Source organism: Narcine bancroftii, chromosome 13 (assembly GCF_036971445.1).
Source record: "Narcine bancroftii isolate sNarBan1 chromosome 13, sNarBan1.hap1, whole genome shotgun sequence".
NCBI lineage: Eukaryota > Metazoa > Chordata > Chondrichthyes > Torpediniformes > Narcinidae > Narcine > Narcine bancroftii.
In genome coordinates this window covers 83,417,365-83,439,122 of record NC_091481.1, presented here as the reverse complement: position 1 = coordinate 83,439,122, position 21,758 = coordinate 83,417,365, and the positions used below count along the sequence as shown (strand labels likewise).

The following is a 21,758-nucleotide window of genomic DNA, read 5'->3' as shown; positions in this document are numbered from 1 at the left end:
TGAATCTTTGGTCTGTTCCCACTCAAAGTGGAGGAATCATCCTGAGGAATTCAAGTGTTGGGAGCTCAGGGTGTGTGTGAACAGTACAAGGAGTGCATCATCTCACAGACCACCATATGGAATCTAGCACCTCATCTGTGAAGACTTTGCTCTTCCCACGTTGTTCTCATCCACCACTTAACCAAAGTGCTTGTCCTGGGAAACAGAGAAGGTGGAGGCCGAGGGAGGGGGGGGGGTGGAGGCCGAGGGAGGGGGGGGGTGGAGGCCGAGGGAGGGGGGGGGTGGAGGCCGAGGGAGGGGGGGGTGGAGGCCGAGGGAGGGGGGGGTGGAGGCCGAGGGAGGGGGGGGTGGAGGCCGAGGGAGGGGGGGGTGGAGGCCGAGGGAGGGGGGGGTGGAGGCCGAGGGAGGGGGGGGTGGAGGCCGAGGGAGGGGGGGTGGAGGCCGAGGGAGGGGGGGGTGGAGGCCGAGGGAGGGGGGGGTGGAGGCCGAGGGAGGGGGGGGTGGAGGCCGAGGGAGGGGGGGGTGGAGGCCGAGGGAGGGGGGGGTGGAGGCCGAGGGAGGGGGGGTGGAGGCCGAGGGAGGGGGGGTGGAGGCCGAGGGAGGGGGGGGTGGAGGCCGAGGGAGGGGGGGGTGGAGGCCGAGGGAGGGGGGGGTGGAGGCCGAGGGAGGGGGGGGTGGAGGCCGAGGGAGGGGGGGGTGGGAGGCCGAGGGAGGGGGGGTGGAGGCCGAGGGAGGGGGGGGTGGAGGCCGAGGGAGGGGGGGGTGGAGGCCGAGGGAGGGGGGGGTGGAGGCCGAGGGGGGGGGGGTGGAGGCCGAGGGAGGGGGGGGTGGAGGCCGAGGGAGGGGGGGGTGGAGGCCGAGGGAGGGGGGGGTGGAGGCCGAGGGAGGGGGGGGTGGAGGCCGAGGGAGGGGGGGGTGGAGGCCGAGGGAGGGGGGGGTGGAGGCCGAGGGAGGGGGGGGTGGAGGCCGAGGGAGGGGGGGGTGGTGGCCGAGGGAGGGGGGGGTGGAGGCCGAGGGAGGGGGGGGTGGAGGCCGAGGGAGGGGGGGGTGGAGGCCGAGGGAGGGGGGGGTGGAGGCCGAGGGAGGGGGGGGTGGAGGCCGAGGGAGGGGGGGTGGAGGCCGAGGGAGGGGGGGTGGAGGCCGAGGGAGGGGGGGTGGAGGCCGAGGGAGGGGGGGTGGAGGCCGAGGGAGGGGGGGGTGGAGGCCGAGGGAGGGGGGGGTGGAGGCCGAGGGAGGGGGGGTGGAGGCCGAGGGAGGGGGGGGTGGAGGCCGAGGGAGGGGGGGGTGGAGGCCGAGGGAGGGGGGGGTGGAGGCCGAGGGAGGGGGGGGTGGAGGCCGAGGGAGGGGGGGGGTGGAGGCCGAGGGAGGGGGGGGGTGGAGGCCGAGGGAGGGGGGGTGGAGGCCGAGGGAGGGGGGGGTGGAGGCCGAGGGAGGGGGGGGTGGAGGCCGAGGGAGGGGGGGGTGGAGGCCGAGGGAGGGGGGGGTGGAGGCCGAGGGAGGGGGGGGGTGGAGGCCGAGGGAGGGGGGGTGGAGGCCGAGGGAGGGGGGGGTGGAGGCCGAGGGAGGGGGGGGTGGAGGCCGAGGGAGGGGGGGTGGAGGCCGAGGGAGGGGGGGTGGAGGCCGAGGGGGGGGCCTCCAGGACGAAGAAACAGCGCCGTAAGCAACACAGCGTCAGGGACGAACACCAGGCCGGGGACCCACCTTGCGTGAAGGAGGCCGAGCCGTCGGACCGGGACAGCAGGCCATGCTCGCAACCGAACGGCCGCAACGTCCGCACCTCAGCCCCTTCCACCTCCATGTTGGGCTACGTCACTTCTCCGCGACCGTCGGGCCCTTCCCACCAATCAGTTTCGCGACCGTCGGGCGCTTCCCACCAATCAGCTTCGCGACCGACGGGCCCTTCCCACCAATCAGGTCCGCGACCGTCGGGCGCTTCCCACCAATCAGCTCCGCGACCGACAGGCGCTTCCCACCAATCAGTTTCGCGACCGTCGGGCGCTTCCCACCAATCAGCTTCGCGACCGTCGGGCGCTTCCCACCAATCAGGTCCGCGACCGTCGGGCGCTTCTCACCAATCAGCTCCGCGACCGTCGGGCGCTTCCCACCAATCAGCTTCGCGACCGTCGGGCCCTTCCCACCAATCAGTTTCGCGACCGTCGGGCGCTTCCCACCAATCAGCTCCGCGACCGTCGGGCCCTTCCCACCAATCAGCTCCGATGACCTCCAGGTGTTAGCCAATTGGTGTGAGCGGGAGGCGGGCCACCACGCGGCGTCTCGCAGGGGGCTAACTCCCGCCTGCGTGGTTTTGCAGGGAGTTTCCTCCCCTCCCGAGTTATTTACTATTTGATTATTCAATTCTTGCGGGGAGCCGGTGAGAGCGGGTGTTGGTCTGTTCCCCGAGGTGGGAGGGGTTGGTGGAGGGTGACTGTGTGGATCAGGCAGTAGCCAAGACAGGCAGTGAAGATGGCGGCGGTCAGGCAACTGGGTCGAGGGTGGCGCGGCCTCAGGCGGTGTCTGAGCAGCTGTAACTCCCTCACGGCCGGCGCTCGGCGCACTCTGGCCTGCAGTGTAAGTCGGGGTGGGAGACGGAAGTCGGGGTGGGAGACGGAAGGGGGGATGGATGAGGGAGGGGGTGAAGGAGGGGGGTGGGGAGAGGGGGGGGTGGGGAGAGGGGGGGGTGGGGAGAGGAGGGGGGTGGGGAGAGGAGGGGGGTGGGGAGAGGGGGGGGGTGGGGAGGGGGGGGGTGGGGAGAGGGGGGGGTGGGGAGAGGGGGGGGTGGGGAGAGGGGGGGGTGGGGAGAGGAGGGGGGTGGGGAGAGGGGGGGGTGGGGAGAGGGGGGGGTGGGGAGAGGAGGGGGGTGGGGAGAGGGGGGGGTGGGGAGAGGGGGGGGTGGGGAGAGGGGGGGGGTGGGGAGAGGAGGGGGGTGGGGAGAGGGGGGGGTGGGGAGAGGGGGGGGTGGGGAGAGGGGGGGGGTGGGGAGAGGAGGGGGGTGGGAGAGGAGGGGGGGTGGGGAGAGGGGGGGTGGGGAGAGGGGGGGGTGGGGAGAGGAGGGGGGTGGGGAGAGGGGGGGGTGGGGAGAAGGTGGGGGGAGGTGGAGGGGGTTGGAAGGCAGAAGAATGGGTCTGAAAGGTGTCAATTGGATGTAAGAGGAAAAGCGAGAATTGATTTTGGCTCTGAGAGGAGACAGGGACAAGGGAAGAGAGGACAAGAAGAAAGAAGATGGTGGGGGGAGGGGGGGGGGAGATTTTGGGGGTTGGAAACCAGAAGGCTGAAGTAAAACATTTAAAGTCTGCAGATATAATGATTATAGTAAAAACACAATGCAGGAGAAACTCAGGTGGTCAAACAGTGAACTTAAAGGTAAAGATTTCATTATTGTCATGTAATACTACATTTAGAATGAAGTTCTTTGACTTTTGACAACGGTAAGGTAGATAGAGTCACCACTTTGTCCAGCGCCCCTCACAGAAACTTACAGCACCTAGTGTTCCTAGGTGGTTTCCCTCCAAGGACTGATCAACCCTGAGCCTGCTTAGCTTCTGAGATCGGAAGGCGTATGCAGACTATCAGGTGTTTATACTGTATAGCAAAAATAAAGATGCATAAACCAACAGTCCAGGCTTGAGCCCTTCATTGAAGTATTTATCATATACCAATGTATATTTATTCCGAGCCATTACTAAAACTAATTTACTTTGTTGGTTACGTTGCAGTGTGTTTGATGTGGGCACATTTTGAGAGCTGTGGTGTTTTAATGCAAATGCAGTGAAGTGTTAGGGTTGTGTTTTTAGTGAAGACTGAAAACTAGCAGGGCCAACAAAAGATGTTAATTGAATATAAGAGGAAACGTGAGAATTAATTTTGGCTCTGTGAAAGGGAAGGCAGAGAGAGACAGAGCTGGGGGAAAGGTGACACACAAAAGGAGGTGGGGGGCCGGATTAAACTGAAATCCGAGAAATCATTGTTAATGCCATCTGGTTGGAGGATGCCCAGATGGAAGATGAGGTGAATTTAAATGACACACTGTCGGTACAAGAAAAAAAATGGAAAAAGAAAACACTTGAAATACCAACAGGACATTGTGTGCAATCCTGGTTGGCCCATTACAGGAGGCCTTGGAAAAGGCACAGAAGAGATGGACCAGGACTCTGGCTGCATTAGAGCCATAAGGAGAGATTGGACAAACTTCAGGTTGTTCTCACTGGCTGAGGAGAGACTTGATGGAATTTATGAGAGTTCCAGGGTTAAGGGTGTTTTGCAAGGCTAAGTAGTATTTACTGGAAGAACTCATGGGTTCAATGGGAGAAAAAGAATCAGAATTTAATGTCATAAACATGTCACAAGATTTTGTTGTTTTGCAGAAGCATTACAATGCAGATATTACTACATTTAAAAATAAATTAGTGCAAAAATAAGAGAAGGTGAGGTAGTGTCAATTGTTCATTGTCCCATTCAGAAATCTTATGACAGAGGGGAAGAAGTTGTTTTTGTACTGTTGTGTGTGTACCTTCCTTATGGTAGCAGAGTGAAGAGGGCATGGCTGGGGTGGTGAGGGTCCTTAAGGATTGAGGCTGCTTTCTTAAGTCACCACCTCTTGTAGACTGAAGCCCTTTATTGAGTAGTCTCCAACCAGGCGGCATCAGGATTGGATAACCTTGTTCAAGGGCAGATCATTTAGTGAGCACACTAATGACCAGGTACCAAATCACTTCTGATAATTTTGGACAAACATTGTGTTCCTATCCACCTAGTACATTAATCATCATGACTGGGTCCCTTTTCTCTTGAGGGGAAAAGATAGGGTAAAGGATGACTTGGCAGAAAAATCTAAAAATGCATTTTTCTTAAAGAATAGCCACAATTTCCACAAAGGAAACATCAAAAGAAACCTCTTTATATCTAGAGATTGCAAAGAGGTAAAACCCCTGGTATCTGGAATTCAAGCAACCAGCAAAAAAAAAAATCAAGGAAAATGAATGTTGGAAAAATAAAATAAATAAGAATAAAATAATGGGTTAAAAAATACAAGTTTAAAAGTAAATGTTCTCTGAAATAACAAATAAACCTTTGGTGAAGATGGGAGCAAATATTTAGCCTTGGTCGGGCTTTGCTCGTAGCAGCTGTTTAAATAAAGTTGTGTGAAACAGCAATGGTGTTATCCAGGGCGAAGAGCTGCCGTTGGGGTGACTCTCTTGAAGTGTCTCCTTATCCCTGCTTAGTAAGAGTCACCCTGGTCAGAGGCTTTATCTGTAAACTTCAGGGAGGGGTAACAATCTGTAATGTTTTTTGTCTTTCGAGCGGCTTCGTGGAGGGGGAGGAACCTGCAGATACTGTGACTGAAAATAAAGTAAAATGCTTTAAGACTTGTATATTCATGCAAGTAAAGTTTGTTCAGTGGCTTTTGTAAACTGTTTATTCTTAATACACAAGTAACTGTAAAATACACTTAACTGGCATCTACCAATCCCTATGGGTGTTGGATACCAGGGGTTTACTGTATTTACAAATACACTTAAGGAGAGAATGGGCAAGCACATGAAGGAGGATAAAGTTGAAGATGATGCTAATAAATTTAGATGTGAAAGGACGGCAGGAAAATTACAGATTGGCCTGACAGGCTTGTGATTTGTGCAAGTTACAGAGAGCCAGAAACTGAGGCAGGCGTGGCTAACTGCTGCAAAAAGTCTTCAACCTAAAATGTTAACTGGTTATCTTCACGTGGACGTGACCTGACTCGCTGAGTTTTTCCAGTCTTTAACTGTTGTAAACTGTAGGTTGTTACTGATTTTAAGCATCATTCATTTCCGACTTGCATTTGTTCCGCTGCAGAAAGCAAAATCTGATTCTATAGCTGCCAACTTGTCCCTGCAAATAAGGAATAGTGTTTCTCTATGTATAAGCTGAAAGAGCATTGGGAGCTATTCCACCATCAGTGACACCACTGCTCACCTGTTAATTTAAATTTAATTGAGACATACGCACAGCAACAGGCCCTTCTGATCCACGGGTCCGTCCCACCCAAATACTCCAATTCACCTATGACCGTGGTACGTTTTGGAAGAGTAAGGGAGGAAACCAGAGGAACAGACAGGGAGAATTGTACAAACTCCTTACGGACAGTGCCGGATTCGAACCTGGGCTCGCTGATGCTGCAATAGCGTTGCAATAATGACTGTGCCAACCATATTGTTTGTGTTTGTTGTTATCAGGATTCTTGACGTTGCATTTTTTTTTTAAATCTTTAGCATGCAGTTCATCATCAACAGTTCACATCCTTGGATGAGAAGCCCCAGTTCCCAGGGGCCTCCGCAGAGTTTGTGGACAGGCTGGAGTTTATTCAGCCCAACGTGATATCCGGTATTCCCATCTATCGGGTCATGGACCGACAGGGACAGATCATGAACCCAGATGAAGACCCCAAGGTTTGTCCTGTCCTATCCAAAATCAAAACTGTGCCTTGCTGCCATTTTGAAACATCCTTACAAAGAATAATCCGAGTCTAGGTGGCCAGTCGTTTCTGATATTGGCAGCGAGCTGGATGCAGACAACTGCCTTTGCCCTTGTGTGCTGTGGTGTGGAAGGTAATTCCTGTTTGGCTTGACCATGCTCAGTGGTGGTTTAGGGAAGAGGATGGTTATTAAGGGCAAGGATTGTTGACTTGTGAAGAGCTTGCAATAGATGTCAAGTAGGAATTTGGGCAGGAGAGGGGAAAAAGAAGACAGTTGGTGTGGAGAGATTGTTGCATTCCATTCCCTCTTAGAACTAAGAGCTGGAAAAGGCAACCTGGCTTCTCAAGACTGCCTGTCTATTCAGTATGATCATAACTGGTCTATGTAAGCCTTCAATTCCCCTTCTTTTGCAGTTCAGCCTACCTCTAACAACTTACCTACATCATTAACCTCACCTCCACAACTCTCCAGGCTTGAAGGTTCCAGAGATTCACAAACCTCTGAGAGAAGAATTTCCTTCAGGTTCTTGTAGAATCATAGCCATTCAGTATCGAAACAGACCCATTGGCCCAATGAGTCTGTACTAACCATCAACCACCCAGTTATACTAATCTGACTACTCTCTCCACATTCTCATCAATTTCCCCTTAGATTTACCGCTCAAAGAGGAATACACACACGTATTGGCAAAGATCATGCCTCATTGTTCTAAATTTCAAGAAATACAATTGGTGCTCGGATCGTACAGGTGAACACCGTAATGGGCGCAAGTCAGAAGTAAATAACTCCAGGTCTGTGCTCACCTCAATCACCGGGTCCGCCACCGCCTTTGTGTCCCCAAAATAGAACCCATTCAGCCACAGTGGAGTCTTGGCGCCCTCATGTTGGTCCGTCAAAAGAAACAGCTGATCCAGGACCACGTGCTGTTCGGAAGCAGGCTGCTCATTGGACCCCTGTCCACGTACATCCCATTGTCTAGCTCTTGGCTCCAAGTGCTCGTCTAGATATTTTGTATCGCAGTAAAATCCGTGTTATCTGAAATTCAAGCAAATGGCAAAAAAAAATTGTGGAAAATAAATAGGTAAAATATATGGAAGTTTAAAATTACCTCCCCACCCCCAGCAGTCAGCCAATCCACAGAGCCCGTAATCTCAAGCAACCGGTAAATTCACTTACCTGCCATCTACCAATCCCCAAAGGTGCCAGATTCCGTGGATTTTACTGAATGTAAGTTTTCATAAACATTGTCTAGATACTCCAGACTATTGGAATTTAACAGTAATCTGTTCTTCCTCAGTAAAAAAATTAAATTTAGACATACAGTACAACAACAGGCCATTTCAGCCCACGAGTCCGTGCTGCCCGATTTACACCCAATTAAGCAATTTCCCCCCCCGCCCCCCGGTACATTTTGAATAGTGAGAGGAAAGCAAAGCCCCCAGGGAAAACTCGTGCAGAAGCAGGGAGAATGTACAAAGTCCTTACAGACAGTGTGGGATTTGAACCCCAGTCCCGATCGCTGGTGCTCTATAGGTGTTATGCAAACCGTTACAATAACTGCTGCCCAAAAAAGCAATGGCATCCAGCCACTGATCACAAAATAGTTGCCAAATTTCTTGTGCTGCTGGTAGCAGAAGCTCTTCAGAAGTTTTCAAGCATTTGGCATGTCCTAGGGTGATGAAAGATGCCATGTTACAGCATTGATAACATTGGCAATAGTGGGAAGTGGAAAATGATGAGAGTGTAGAGGGAGGTCATTCAGCCCCCTATTTCTGTGACAGTCCATTTCCTACCCCTCCCCCTCCTTCCCACTGCCCCGGAAAAGTATGGATTCTCGTGACTTTGTATCCAGTTCTTTTGCCAAGACTTCAGTGTTAAAGATTGTAGTACCTTTATCATTTTCAGGGTGGTAGTAGCACAGTCACCCTTCTTACTCTTGGGTTGGTAGTAAGTATGTTTCCCCAAATCCGAAAAGCTTAGGACCGTACGTTTTTCGGTTAACTGTATTTCTTAGATAATGAAATAACGGCATCAGTTAACGGAAGGAAACGGATCACCTGTCGCTGATCCCCGAAGCGTTCCCTGCTCCTGCCTGGGAGACTGTTCTCCTCGATGATGCCAGGGCAACCAAGTACAGTGGACGGTAAAGAAGAAATGGCAAGCGAGAGGGGAGGGAATGAATTTGAAACCAGGACAATCTCCCCAAGCGCAGCCTGACCCGCCAACTTCCTCCAGTTGTTCACCGATGGTTCGAGGATGCAGCCTGCTTCTCTGAGTCGGCATCCAGCCGTACGGCAGTATACTCTTGCTTTCTTTTCAGATCATATAAATTTTCCATCCAGCCGTTCAGCATCTGACTTCCCGGCTGGTTCTGAGCTCTGTTGTTACCAGCGTGTCAGACCCCCACATAAGCATGTAGGGCGAAAAAGGATTTTCAACTTGTGATGTTGTGCCGCCGCTGGGGGGGGAAAAAAGTTTGGATTATAGAACTTTTCACTGAACCGAATTTTGGATTATGAGGAAGTGTACTGTACTCAAGCAGTGCTTTGCCCTATCTATTCACTGGACTGCATTTCCCCCATTTCACAGATCTCCTGCTCAGTCTTTCTGCCCTTTTCCTGCAGTTGCCGAAGGAGATGGTGCTCAAATTCTATCAGAAGATGACGCTGCTGAACACTATGGATCGTATTTTGTACGAATCTCAGCGACAAGTAAGCAAGAGGCCTGAGAGAGGCATGGATTTTACTCTTGATTGTTTTGTCACTTGGCACGCCAATTGTTTCCAATTTGTGTGAATCTTTGCACCTATGTAAAAAGAACATAAGAACACGAGAAATAGGTGCAGGAGTCGGCCATCCGGGCCTTTGAGCCTGCTTCGCCATTCAATGAGATCATGCCTGATCTGATGATAGATACGTGGAAATGAGCCTGTGTTTTCCCATATCCCTTAATTCCCCTAGTATGCAAGTGTCTTAAATATATTCACTGAGGTCACCTCCACTGCTTCATTTGGCACTTCAGTTTCAGGCTGAACTTGATTGAGAGCAGCACTGTTGAGGGTGCTTCTTTCAAAGGAAATCACACAACTCTTTGAGAAGAGCAGGGGAGTTCTCCTGTCTGCCAGCATCTCGAATACAGATTATATCCACGTTGCTCTTTGTGGGTGTGGACAGTCTTTTGTGTTATCCTACTTGCGATACATACATTTCAAAGTTCTTCATTTGATTGTGCAGCACTTTGCCAAGTCCTGAATAATGTTGGCATGCGGTTTCTGGGGGAAAAAATGCAGTTTTTAGACATTATGCCTGTATTTTAGGGTCGCATATCCTTTTACATGACGAACTACGGTGAAGAGGGCACACATATTGGCAGCGCGGCTGCACTAGAACCAGATGACTTGGTGTTTGGGCAATACAGGGAAGCCGGTGAGTGAATCGTGGGGATTATATCCTGGACAATCAGACTTCATCTGCAATGTAAACCACTGCATCGGACATAGGTAGTCCTCAACTTAGGAGCTACGTGAGTGCATCCACCCACAAATACGACCAAATTTTTTTTCTTCATTAAACGTTCATTTGTTGAAATGTTTTTTTGAAAAATTGCTTTAATACTTCATTAAGACATGTCAATCCGACATAAGACCAGTTCTGGCCGCCTCATTATAGGAAGGATGTGGAAGCTATGGAGAGAGTGCAGAGGAGATTCACCAGGATGTTGGCTGGATTGGGGAACGTGTCTTTTGAGGCAGGGTAACAGAGCTGGGGCTTTTCTCTTTGGAGTGAAGAAGTGGTCAACAAGATTATGAGAGGAAGGATAGGGTGCACAGACAGCACCTTTTTCCCAGGGTGGGAGTTGCAAACCAGAGGACGTCTGTACAAAGTGAAGGGAGGAAAGTTTAGGGGAGACGTCAAGAGTATGTTTTTCTTTTACACATTGCCAGGGGTTGTGGCGGAGGCTGGTACAATAAGGACATTTAACTGACTCTTAAACAGGCATTTGGATGCAAGAAAAATAGAGGGTTGTGGGTGTGAGATAGGGAAGGTTTAGATCGTTGAGTAGGTTTATATAGGTTGGCACAACATTGCGAGCACTGCTGCAATGTTCTAAGTGCAAGTGGATGAAAAGATTGGGGGTGGGGGGGGAAGGAGTGGTTCTCCCAGCACAAATTCTCAGCCCTGCCACAAAATAAAACAATAAAAAGGATTTAATTCACACCACTGCTGTCTCTGTGAGATGGGGAGAATGCTGATGTAAAGGGGGCCAAATGACCTGCTGTTCTTCTTTCGACTTAATACATTTCTAGAAGTGAATGGGTATCTCGCTATCATTTCCTTTTTCCAAAGAGAGCCTCATGTCATGGCTCTGCGTGGATGTTTTTGATAGAGGGAACAATTTACTTATGGAAGTGCAATATTTGGAAACTAGAATAAGTAATCGAGGAAGAGTCCATCCTAGACAAAAATGTTCTTTCTCAGCACAATACCCGAGCCAATAGGTTTGTCTCTTACTTGCCATTAATGAGATCTTGTTGGATGAATCTTGGCTCCTATGTAAAGTTGGAAAAAAGATGTGCATTCAGGTTGGGCATTCACGCTGCTAATTCATTACCACACTAGCACCCGGAGGAAGCACACCAGGACCTCTCCTTCTGCAGAAGAGAAGGCGGCATGCCCCATTGACACAAAATATAAGCAGAAGTAGGCTCATCAGCCCATCGGGTCTGCTCTGCCATTTAATCATGAACTGATCCTTGTCACTCAGCCCCACTCCCCTTAACCCTGGATGCCCCAACTAATCAAATACTGGTCAATTTCTGTCGTAAATATACCTGTTGTATGTGATTAAGTATGGGTTGACTTGCTTGGAGAGCATGCAAAACACAGTTTGTCACGATGTTGCGATACATGTAACAATAATAAAACAATTATTGGTAGAAAGAGGTATCGGTGCCACAAGACTCGCACCACCAGGTTCAGGGACAGCTGTTCCCCCTCCACCATCAGACTCCTCAACGTCAAACTCAATTAGAGACTCATTTAAGGACTCTTAATTTTGGGACTTTTTTTTCTCTCTCTATTGCACAGTCAATTTGTTTACATTCCTTTATTTGTTTACACATGTACATTGTGTACAGTTACTTTTTGTACTACCGATAAGCGGTAATTTTGCAGCGCCTGCGGGAAGAAGAATCTCCGGGTTTGTGATGTCGTGAATGTACTCTGACAAGAAATCTGAAATGTGATTTCAGTTCATTCATTTCATTTGCATTTGGTCTCCCTTGCAGGTGTCCTAATGTACCGAGGCTTGTCTCTGGAACTCTTCATGGCACAATGTTACGCCAGTGCTACCGATGAGGGCAAAGGGCGTCAGATGCCTGTTCATTACGGCAGCAAGGATCTCCATTTTGTTACCATCTCCTCTCCCTTGGCGACGCAAATACCCCAGGGTAATGATTTACAAACTACCATATATGCCAGCGTGTTGGTCAAGTCATGTATAGGACACCCCCAGAATTTCCTCCTAAGATGTAGGTTTTGAGTTATACCCTTTGAATAGGATGACCCCCCTTAAACCTGGCACTTACCATTGACTAGTGGAGTAATTCTGTCACAAAATTTTAATACCAAATGACCCTGTAAAGGTTTTAATTTTATGAGCATATTTTAAAAAAAGCCACCGTCAGCTCCTGTAACAGGCTGTTCAGAGCCAACGATAGTCAGATTGGGCGGATGGACCCCACTGGAGGGGGTGGGGAGAGCATTGAGACTTCATTGGACACGCACAGGCCCTCCAAATGGGCCTCAATACGCCCGCATTCTTTTCACTGTCGCCACTTGCACTGGGGGGGCGAGTCGGGTTGTCAGCGAGGAAGGTCCGCCAAGGGCCTGAGTGGGACACATGCATGGAAGGTGAGTCAGGTTGTTAGCACAAGGTAGGTGATAGTGGGAGCCTAGCACCTGACCTGGACACTTGGTGAGTCGGATTGTCAGTGCAAGGAAGGTGATTGAGTGTGCCTAGGGCCTGACCGGGACCCTTCAATTGGAGCCGGTGGGATGGGGGATAGATATGGAGGGGGAAGATGTTGATGCTTCGCTGTCAGGGTTCAGATTTTAGACCCGGTGTATAACCCTGATTTTGAGGTGACATTTTTAAGTATCGGGATCATTCTCAATGCTGTAATAAATGGTAATAACTCTTGCACTACTCTCCCTTAACCCCCTCCCCCCCCCGCCCTTTAGCTATTCATGACCCTTTTTTCAAGTGTGTTTTTGGCATGGAGTGAGTCCGGCAGAGTGTCTGAGAGAGCTAGCCCACGGTGCACATGATCGTCCTGAGTTGTGCTTTTGTTTCCCCCCACCAAAGGGTGGAATATTCCGTCTGTATGTATTGATTTCCACGTGGCAGTTCTTTTCCTGATGCGCTCTCTGTCTCCAGCTGCAGGGGCTGCATATGCCTATAAAATTAGCCAGGCAGACCGTGCGGTCATCTGCTACTTCGGAGAAGGTGCTGCGAGCGAAGGGGATGCTCATGCTGGGTTTAACTTCTCAGCCACTTTGGAGTGTCCCATCATATTCTTCTGCAGGAACAATGGCTATGCCATATCGACGCCAACTCATGAACAATACCGAGGCGATGGCATTGGTAGGTGGGTTGGAGGCACCACACAGAGGAGATGGTGTTGGAATTTGAAACGCGTGAGAGTTTGTTCTCAGTCATACAAGAACATTGTACAGATGCACTGTAAAATACACGTAACAATCAATAAGTATAAATAACCACAGAACAGTAAAAGAAAAGTTGTCAAATAACCAGTTAGGAGGGATTGGTAGAACTAAAGAAAGAGATTAATCATCCAATTCACACTAGTGCTATCCTTCCATAGTTTTCTGTATGACAGAGGTGGGCATTTGGCCCAATGAGTCCATCAGCCTATTCCCTACTATTAGAACCAGAGAACATTACAGCACAGAAAATGGGCCCTTCAGCCCTTGTGGTCTATGCCGAATTATTATTCTGCTTTGTCCCACTGACCTACATCCACTCCACAGCCTTCCATACCCCTCCCATCCATGTACCTGTCCCTATTTTTCTGAATTGTTAAAATTGAGCCCGCATTCACTACTTCAGCTGGCAACTTGTTCCACACTCCCATTAATTCCCCCTAATGTTCACCCTTAGCCCATGTCCTCTGGTTTGTATCTCACTTACCCTCAGTGGAAAAAGCCGACCTACATTGACTCTGTCTAGACCCCTCATAATTTTAAAAACTTTTATCAAATCTTCCCTCATTTTCTACGCTCCAGGGAATAAAGTCTTAACGTATTTAACCTTTCGTGGGAACTCAGTTCCTGAAGTCCTGGCATTATAATTCTTACACATACCCATCAATTCTTCGTTAATTCTCCTGCCACATACTCATGGTAATTTCAGTGTCCCATTCACAATGTCTCATTCACCCACCAACCTACGTGTCTTTGGGATGTGGAGACATAACCAGATGGGACACCCCATATGGTCACGGAGAAGATGCGAACTCCACACGGGTAATTCCTGTTTGGAAGTTATTATTGTTCTTCAGGCAGAGTATTTTGATTAATTTAGTGGATAGAATGTTTCATCGTATGATCTCTAATGTTTTGATATTGAACTTCCATTTGGTACAATGGTACAATTTGGAGGGTACCTCCAGCTTCCAATCTGTCACTGGAAAAAGTTTATTCTTTAGTCTATTAAAACCTTTCAAGATTTGAACATTTCTAACAGATGTTCTTCTCCTTTCTATATGGTCTATCATGTTTTTCTGTACATGACTTACCACATATGCTGTTGTATAGGATGACTCTGTTCAGGACGATCCTGGAATTTCCACCTAAAATGTTGGTGTTGAGCAACACCAAGATGACCTCCCCCAAATCTGGCAATTACAGCTGACCAGTGAATGCTGTTAAAAGCAAATCACTATATATTTTAATAAAAAATTATAATTTAAGGGTTAAAATTTTATTTGGATATCCTAAAATAACCACTGACAGCTCCTATAACAGGCCGGTTAACGCCTGTACAGAGCCAACAGTAGTCAGACCGGGCGGATGGACCCCACTGAAGAGTACTGAAACTTCGCAAATAACTAACAGGGTAAGCACGAGATTGTGTTGGAGCCAGCAGGAAGATGGTGGCGGTGTTTGTTGTCAAGGTTCGGATTCAAGGTTTGTGTAGGACCCGAATTTTAAGGTTAAATATTTTGGGATCATCCTGTTCAATGGCATATTTGGTATCTTTCAATCATCCTAAGGAATTCCTTTCCATCCTGACAGGGCTGGGGTGGCTTGTGGTGTAGAGAGGCTACAATATTGTAAAACGTCTTGGGGATGTCATAGGGCTGAGAGGGACATTGAGGGGCGATCGGGTTGGGAATGACACAGAAGAACCCCCCCCCGGAGTCTGGAAGTGACATGGAAAGCCTGCCCTCAACCTAGCGGGGCCTAGGAGTGAAGGGGTAAACTTGTGAGGCCCTGCAGAGCTAGATATTACAAGCAGCAACCCAGGTATTGGGCAACTTGTGCAGAGCTGATAACTTGGGACCTTTTGCATCACTTGACGCTTTTCCTGTCCCAATAGCGGCTCGAGGGCCTGGTTATGGGATGATCTCCATCAGAGTGGACGGGAATGACGTCTTTGCCGTCTACAATGCAACTAAAGAGGCTCGACGCAGAGCAGTGGCTGAGAACCAGCCCTTCCTCATCGAGGCAATGACTTACAGGTGAATGCATGTGTGTGTACAAGGTCTCTCAATAGTTCTGATTATCAGTTGGCACCAACACCTATTTAACTGTTTAGATATCTAGGATTTTATGGTAATGCAGCATTCTGCAGCTTCTGAACTTTAACCCTTAGGAGTTTGGGCATTTTCAACCTTAATATGTTCTCTGGGCAGAGTCCATGGCTGAACTAGAGTATGAAAGGTTAAAATTCAGGATGAGCCAGCTGGTGGTTGGGTATAAAACCAGTCCTAGAGTCCAAAGGGTTAAGAATCTTGCACAGCTATAAACTAATTTTAACTCTCCCTTGGCTCATGCTAATACTTGATTCTGAATGTAGGAAAAATCAGACCGGCTCCTGAATAAAAAGTTGGGGGGAGTAGAGGAGAGGGGGAAGGGGTAGGGGGATATGTCCAGTGGTGAATAAGCTGTTAACCCTTACGACTGTGATCACCCAGTCACTGGGTCGATAGCGGATATTGAGAATGCCCGCATTACCACACCCAAGGGGAGAAGGGAGTGGAGAGTTTGGTTGGGAGGTGGTTTTATAACCAAGCGTTGATACAGATTGTGGATTTGTTTTGTGAACGTCCCACAGGATTGGGCACCACAGCACCAGCGATGACAGCTCGGCCTATCGATCAGTGGATGAAGTGAACTATTGGGACAAGCAGGATCACCCCATCTCCAGGCTCCGGCACTACATGGTGAACAAGGGCTGGTGGGATGAGGAGCAGGAGAAAGCATGGAGGAAACAGTCCAGGAAACGAGTAGGTATTTTCCACAGGCACTTAGAAAGTAAGGCACCGAACATATTGCTCTCCCCACACAGAGGGAAAGGTAGAAGAGAGCAGATGGAGTGCAGCGTTGGAAAATGTGAGGACGTACATTTTGCAAGGAAAAATGGTAGATCAGACTACTGTTTGAATAGTGAAAGACTGCAGCTTAACAACATGAGCAATAGGAGCAGGCACAGGCCTTTCAGCCCGTCGAGCCCACTCTATAATTCAATGCGATCATGGCTGATGGGCTTATCTCTACCACCTCTTCCCCATATCTCTTAACTCCCTTACTATGTAGAAATCTATCCAAGCTTGTCTTAAATGTATTTACTGAGGTCACTTCCACTGCTTCGAATTCCACAGATTCACCTCACTCTGGGAAAAGCAGTTCCTCTTCATCTCTGTCCTAAATCTACTCCCCTGAATCTTGAGGCTATGTCCCCAAGTTCTGATCTCCCCCACCAATGGAAGCAACTTGCTTACCCCAATCTTATCTATGCCTTTCTTAATTTTATATGTTTCTATGATCCCCTCTCAATTCTGAAACAGAAGAGGCTGCCTCATTAAATTTATACAAGGCCCAGATAGTAGGGAAATGGGGACCGGATGGGTAAGTGGAACTGATTCCATGGCCAGATCAGCCACAATCTTATTGTATGGTGTAGCAGGCTTGACAGGCCAGATGGCTGAATTCTACTACCCATTCATGTTCATCAAATATTTATTTAGGTTTTCCTTACCCAAGTTTATAACTTCAAATATTCCATGTGAATGAACTTCGTGATTTTGCTGGTGGGGGGGGTGACCTGACAGAGGTGTACAGGATGATGAGAGGTATTGCTCGTTTGGATGGCCAGAGGCTTTCCCCTCCAGGGCTGAAATGGTCAATGTGGGAGGTCATTGTTTTAGCCCTTTGGATGCTGGCCATTTTTCCTGATACAGAAAAACCTCGTGAGAACGCGGTAGTTGGGGTCCAAGATTTCATACCGGATTACAGCTGAGTCGCGGAACAGATGCATATATGATTCAGGAAGCAGGAAGACAGAACGCTGTGACTCAAACCCTATAATAAGACATCTAAACTCCACATATTAACGTACACATCTTGTAAATGAGTTACAAGAGCCCATTTTTGAGTTTATGGCTGTTAGCCTGGCATCCTAAAATCAAGGTTTGGGGTCCACAGACACCCGCGCTATAAGCGATTCCGCGGATTAACGAATCACGTTATAATGAGGTTTCACTGAATATACTCTGGACTGGGTTCATGGGTAAACTGCAGTACAAACTCCAGTACAAATCAGCTGGTGGTTGGGTACAAAGCCAGTCCCAGAAAACGGGGGCACGAAGTAAATGCTCGTTGGTAGACTTTGAACACTGGGACACGGAGTTCAAAGGGTGAACAAGTACAGGGGAATGTTAAAGACAAGCTTTTCACACAGAGAGTGGTGGGTGCATGGAATATGCTGCTGGCAACTGTGGTGGAGGCAGGTACAATGGGGTCTTTTAAGAGCTTATTAGATAGGTACATGGAACAGAGAATAAAGGAGGGTTGCGCAGTAGAGAAGATAGGTTATTATCTCAGCACAACACTGGGCTGATTCTCTAATTCTAATGCACAAGATACTGAACTTTATAAGCAGAGACATGGAGTATTAAAGACGGGAAGTCTTGGCCACATTTCGAAAATTTAATCCGGCGACGTTGGGACCTGACCAGAAAATGCTGGAAAACGGAAACTGACCCCCTAAGGGAACCCCCATGTAAACATATCAAAGATAGAACAAAGTTTAAAACAGGAAATAATACTGTGGAGCGGCATGGTTAGCGCAACGCCTTTACGGCGCCAGTGATCGGGACCAGAGTTCGAGTTTCGCACTATCTGTAAAGAGTTTGTACTATCGGCATGGGAAATCTAAACAGTAGATGCCATAGGAGATGCTGAACCACATTGCACCAGATAAGAGAGGTAGAACCTGTAATTTGTCTAGTGCCGCTAGCTATCCAGTTCTGAGCACTGGAATGGAGTGAAAGCATTACGAAGGGTGCAGAAGGAATTTCCTACAATAGTTTCAGGGAAAAATGGTTAAGATAAACCACAGCGGTTGGAGTTCTCCCTGGAGTAGTACATGGAGCCACCCCGTTTTCTTTAATCCACCGGCACTGAGATTTGAGGCTGGGTTTGAAGGCGGAAGGGATAAAGGCCACCGAGCGAAGGAAGATGGCTTTCAAGTCTGTGAGACTGGTTATGGTTGAGGGAAGGGTGGTTGGCCCTCTAGAAGAAGCAGGGTAGCTGTTGAGGAAGGTAGAGGCTGAGTGGTTGAGCAAGGGATGGTTAAAGGCAGGCTGGCAGGGCAGGAATAACATTTTTCTGGTTTTGAGTCACCTAACAACAGGAAAGAATTCAAAAATATTGAAAGGCTGCAGAGAAGATTTACTAGGATTTTGTCTGGAAGGTTTAAATGGGTTAGGATTTTTTTTCCCCTGGAGCATAGAAGAAAGAGGGGAATTTTGATTGAGGTATTTAAAATTGACAGAATAAATGTAGGCCAGCTTTTTCCACTGAGGATGCAAACCAGAGGACGTGGGTTAAAGATGAAAGGGGAAACGTGTAGCGGGAGCATTAGGGGGAACTTCTTCACACAGTGGTGGGGGTGTGGAATGAGCTGCCAGCTGAGGTGGTGAATGCAGGCTCTATTTTAACATTTTAGAAGAATTGGGACGGGTGCATGGATGGGAGAGGTATGGACTGGGTGCAGGTCAGTGGGACTCGGCAGAAAAATAATTCGACACTGATTAGAAGGGCATGTTTCTGTCCTGTAATGTTCTTTTGTTCTAGAGAGTTGGGGCGTTGATTGAACGGTTGAGTCAGGGAAGACAGGGGACATCCGCGCTGTGCTCCCAATAGGAGAGCAAGGTCAGAAGTAGTCACTGGCAGTAAAATAGCTGGATTGCCTTGCAATTTAACTCATTGACTGACATTTCCCTGCCAGGTGATGGAAGCCTTTGAGGAAGCTGAACGTGAGCTAAAGCCCAAGCTGGACTACTTGTTCTCGGATGTGTACGATGAAAGTCCACTCACTCTGCAGAAACAGCAGGAGGCGCTTCATAGGCACCTGAAGATGTACGGAGAACACTACCCCATGGACCACTTCGAAAAGTGATGCCACACTCTGATCCCCAGCCCCCACTTCCATTGCCCTTCCATCTGCATGTCACCGATTTTTCACCCTGAGTTGATACCTGTTAATCCTTTTGATTTGCAAAACAGACTGGATTGTGTTGAACCTCTCCCTTGAGCTTCTTGTCCTGCAGATGCTCTGAGTTGCTGGGGTTCGGAGGAGTTTGGTAGCACTTGGTCTGTCAAGAGGTGAATTCCTGATGCCCAAATCCCTCCCTTGCCCCCTCTCCCCCCCCCCCCCCACCCCAGCACATCCTGAACTCTTTGGTGATGCCAGTCTGTCCCTTAATGTGTCTTCCCCCCCCCCCCCCCCCCATGCCTGTACCCAATAACCTTGCCCTTTGGGGAGGGAGGGGGGGGGTGTGGAATGTCAACATAACAAAGGAAATCAAAAATTGTTCCACACAATCAGCTGAAACAAAGGGTAGAAAAATGGGAATACAATTGGAAAAGGTCATTTTCTTTCTGTACTGAAATATTCCATCCATTTTGGGGGAAAAAAGGCAACATTCTGATCTCTAGGGGAATCTTATTGTCTTGGGTCTGCAAATCTGATTAATCTTCGAACTGTTCTCACTGCTGATGTTGCTATATTTGGAATATTTTCGTAGTTCAAGAAGAAAATCCATTTTGAACTTGTTGCTTCAGCTCTCTCCAGCCTGTCCTTTGTTCTGTGTGGCACAAATGATACCCTGGCTCCCCGAGTAGTCTTGTAGACTCACGGACATTAAGGAGCCAAGGAAATGGGTACGAACGAGGTATATCTGCCATGGGTGGAGTGCTGCCCTGAGATTGGTTGGTTGGTGGGTAAAGGATTTTGTATCCCTGTGCCTCAGCCCCTTAAAATTATGGCCTGGATGCACTGGGTGGGTCCCATCCACCTTGCACATAATGGGACCCAGACAGTTCCCCCAACGTGTGCCCCACAGGAATCAAGGCTTCTGATGCAGGCAGGTGAGTGGTCCATTGCAGAGGTAGCGAGAAGAAGATGCGGTTAGCGTAGCAGTGAGTGCCACGTTGTTATGGTGTCAGCGATCAGCACCGGAGTTTGAATCTGGCGCTGTCTGTAAGGAGTTTGTATGTTCTCGTATCTGCATGGGTTTCCTCCGGGTGCCCCTGTTCCCTCCTGCCGTTCAAAACTTAGCAGGGGTTCGTAAGTCAATTGGGTGTAATTAGGTAGCAAGGCCGAAAGGGCCTTTTACCATGCTGTATGTCTACATTTAAAAAAAAAATTAAGGGAGAAATAAATTGGAGGGAACTAGTGCAAACACTTGGCAAAACGTGAGAGCTATGACTCATTTAGTAATGTGCACTGGTACCATGTAAGTCGTGTGCTGTCTCAAATATTCTCCTTTACAAGACACCCTCTGGACAGTTAATTATTGGTATCGAAACTTTTGATTATTTATTTTTACTCTTGTTTGTTTTGTGTTGATTTATCCAGTGACTTGGCTTTTGTAAATGATCTGCCAGGAACTTCCTGTCAGTTTAAAAAACTCTTGAGGTCTTGACTCAGTCAAAACGGTGCGACTTGCTGCTGTTCAAGCAAACTTTAATGAAAACGTCAAGCTGAGAGCTGTGTAGGTGGCTTGCACTTGGGGGAAGATTTGGTTATTGGCTAAAATATTCTGGAAATAGCTTGAGCAAATCCAAATTTCATATTTATCTTCAAGTCTGTTACAAAATATAAATGTGTTCAAGTTGTGTTGTATAAACCATTGGTGTTTAAGATATAAAAATGATTCAAAATGGATAGTGAGAAATGGTACTTTCTAAAATTGGCAGTTGCTGATTGTAAATGTCGATTGCGAACCATAAACAGGGTCCCAGGTTTAACTCTATCACTGTAAGGAGTTTGTACGTTCTCCTGCTTCTGTGTGGGTTTCCTTCAGGTGCTCTGATTTCCTCCCACCCTTCAAAATGGACTTTGTAGGTGAATTGGGTTTAATTGGGTGGCACGAGCTCTTGGCCGAAAGGGCTGGTCACTGTGCTGGGTATCTAAATTTAATGCTTTCTGTCGTGCATGGAGCCGATGTAAAGTGGAATTGCCACTATACACCTTGTTTTATAACCATCTGGTGGACCATTCTGTGTCATTTCCCACCAGCCAATGGGGAGAGGTATTTGACCTCTGGGATCTACTTGAGAATTTAATTCCTAAAATTTCCTAGTCAAGTCACCCTGGAATTTAAAACATGTGACACCAATTTTCCCTCCTGTGATAAAGTGTCGAGGCTTTGCTGAGCTTGTGATATCCAGTCTTGCCCGCCCCCATACTGTTTATTAAAGTGTAGTGGCGTTTACGAAGAGTGTGGCTGTGGCTTCCTCATGGAATGGGTGACGTTTTTCATGGGTCACTCATTTGGTAGTGATTCATTTTTGTATCCTGCATCTGCCTTGCTGGCCTGTAGAAAGATACGAGCAATTTAAAAAAAAAAACTTTTCCACAGGATGAACTTGCTGGTTTGCTGGCTATTTCGTTACACTGTCAAAATTCCTTGGATGTTGAAATCGTGAAATAAGAACGCATTGTTCGAACGTTGAGAAAGAAATTCTTGGAAATGTTAGGTGGAAAGGAGAGAAA

At 48.6% G+C, this 21,758-nt stretch overlaps 2 protein-coding genes across 2 annotated transcripts in view; one reads left to right on the top strand and one right to left on the bottom strand.

Annotated features, from left to right (window-relative positions):
- exosc5 (exosome component 5) overlaps positions 1-1,837 on the bottom strand; it is a 12,079-nt gene extending 10,242 nt beyond the window's left edge. The window contains exon 1 of the mRNA XM_069907787.1: positions 1,702-1,837. Coding sequence (XP_069763888.1) covers positions 1,702-1,798 — 97 coding nt within the window. The 5' untranslated portion in view covers positions 1,799-1,837. The remainder of the gene's footprint in view (positions 1-1,701) is intronic.
- Positions 1,838-2,372: 535 nt separating this feature from the next.
- Positions 2,373-21,477, top strand: bckdha (branched chain keto acid dehydrogenase E1 subunit alpha). Its single transcript, XM_069909894.1, has 9 exons — positions 2,373-2,568; positions 6,246-6,422; positions 9,074-9,160; positions 9,766-9,874; positions 11,737-11,898; positions 12,888-13,094; positions 15,072-15,213; positions 15,810-15,981; positions 18,987-21,477. Exons 1-9 carry the CDS (start codon positions 2,464-2,466, stop codon positions 19,155-19,157), a joined length of 1,332 nt encoding a protein of 443 aa, XP_069765995.1. The 5' UTR covers positions 2,373-2,463; the 3' UTR covers positions 19,158-21,477.
- The last annotated feature ends 281 nt before the right edge of the window (positions 21,478-21,758 follow it).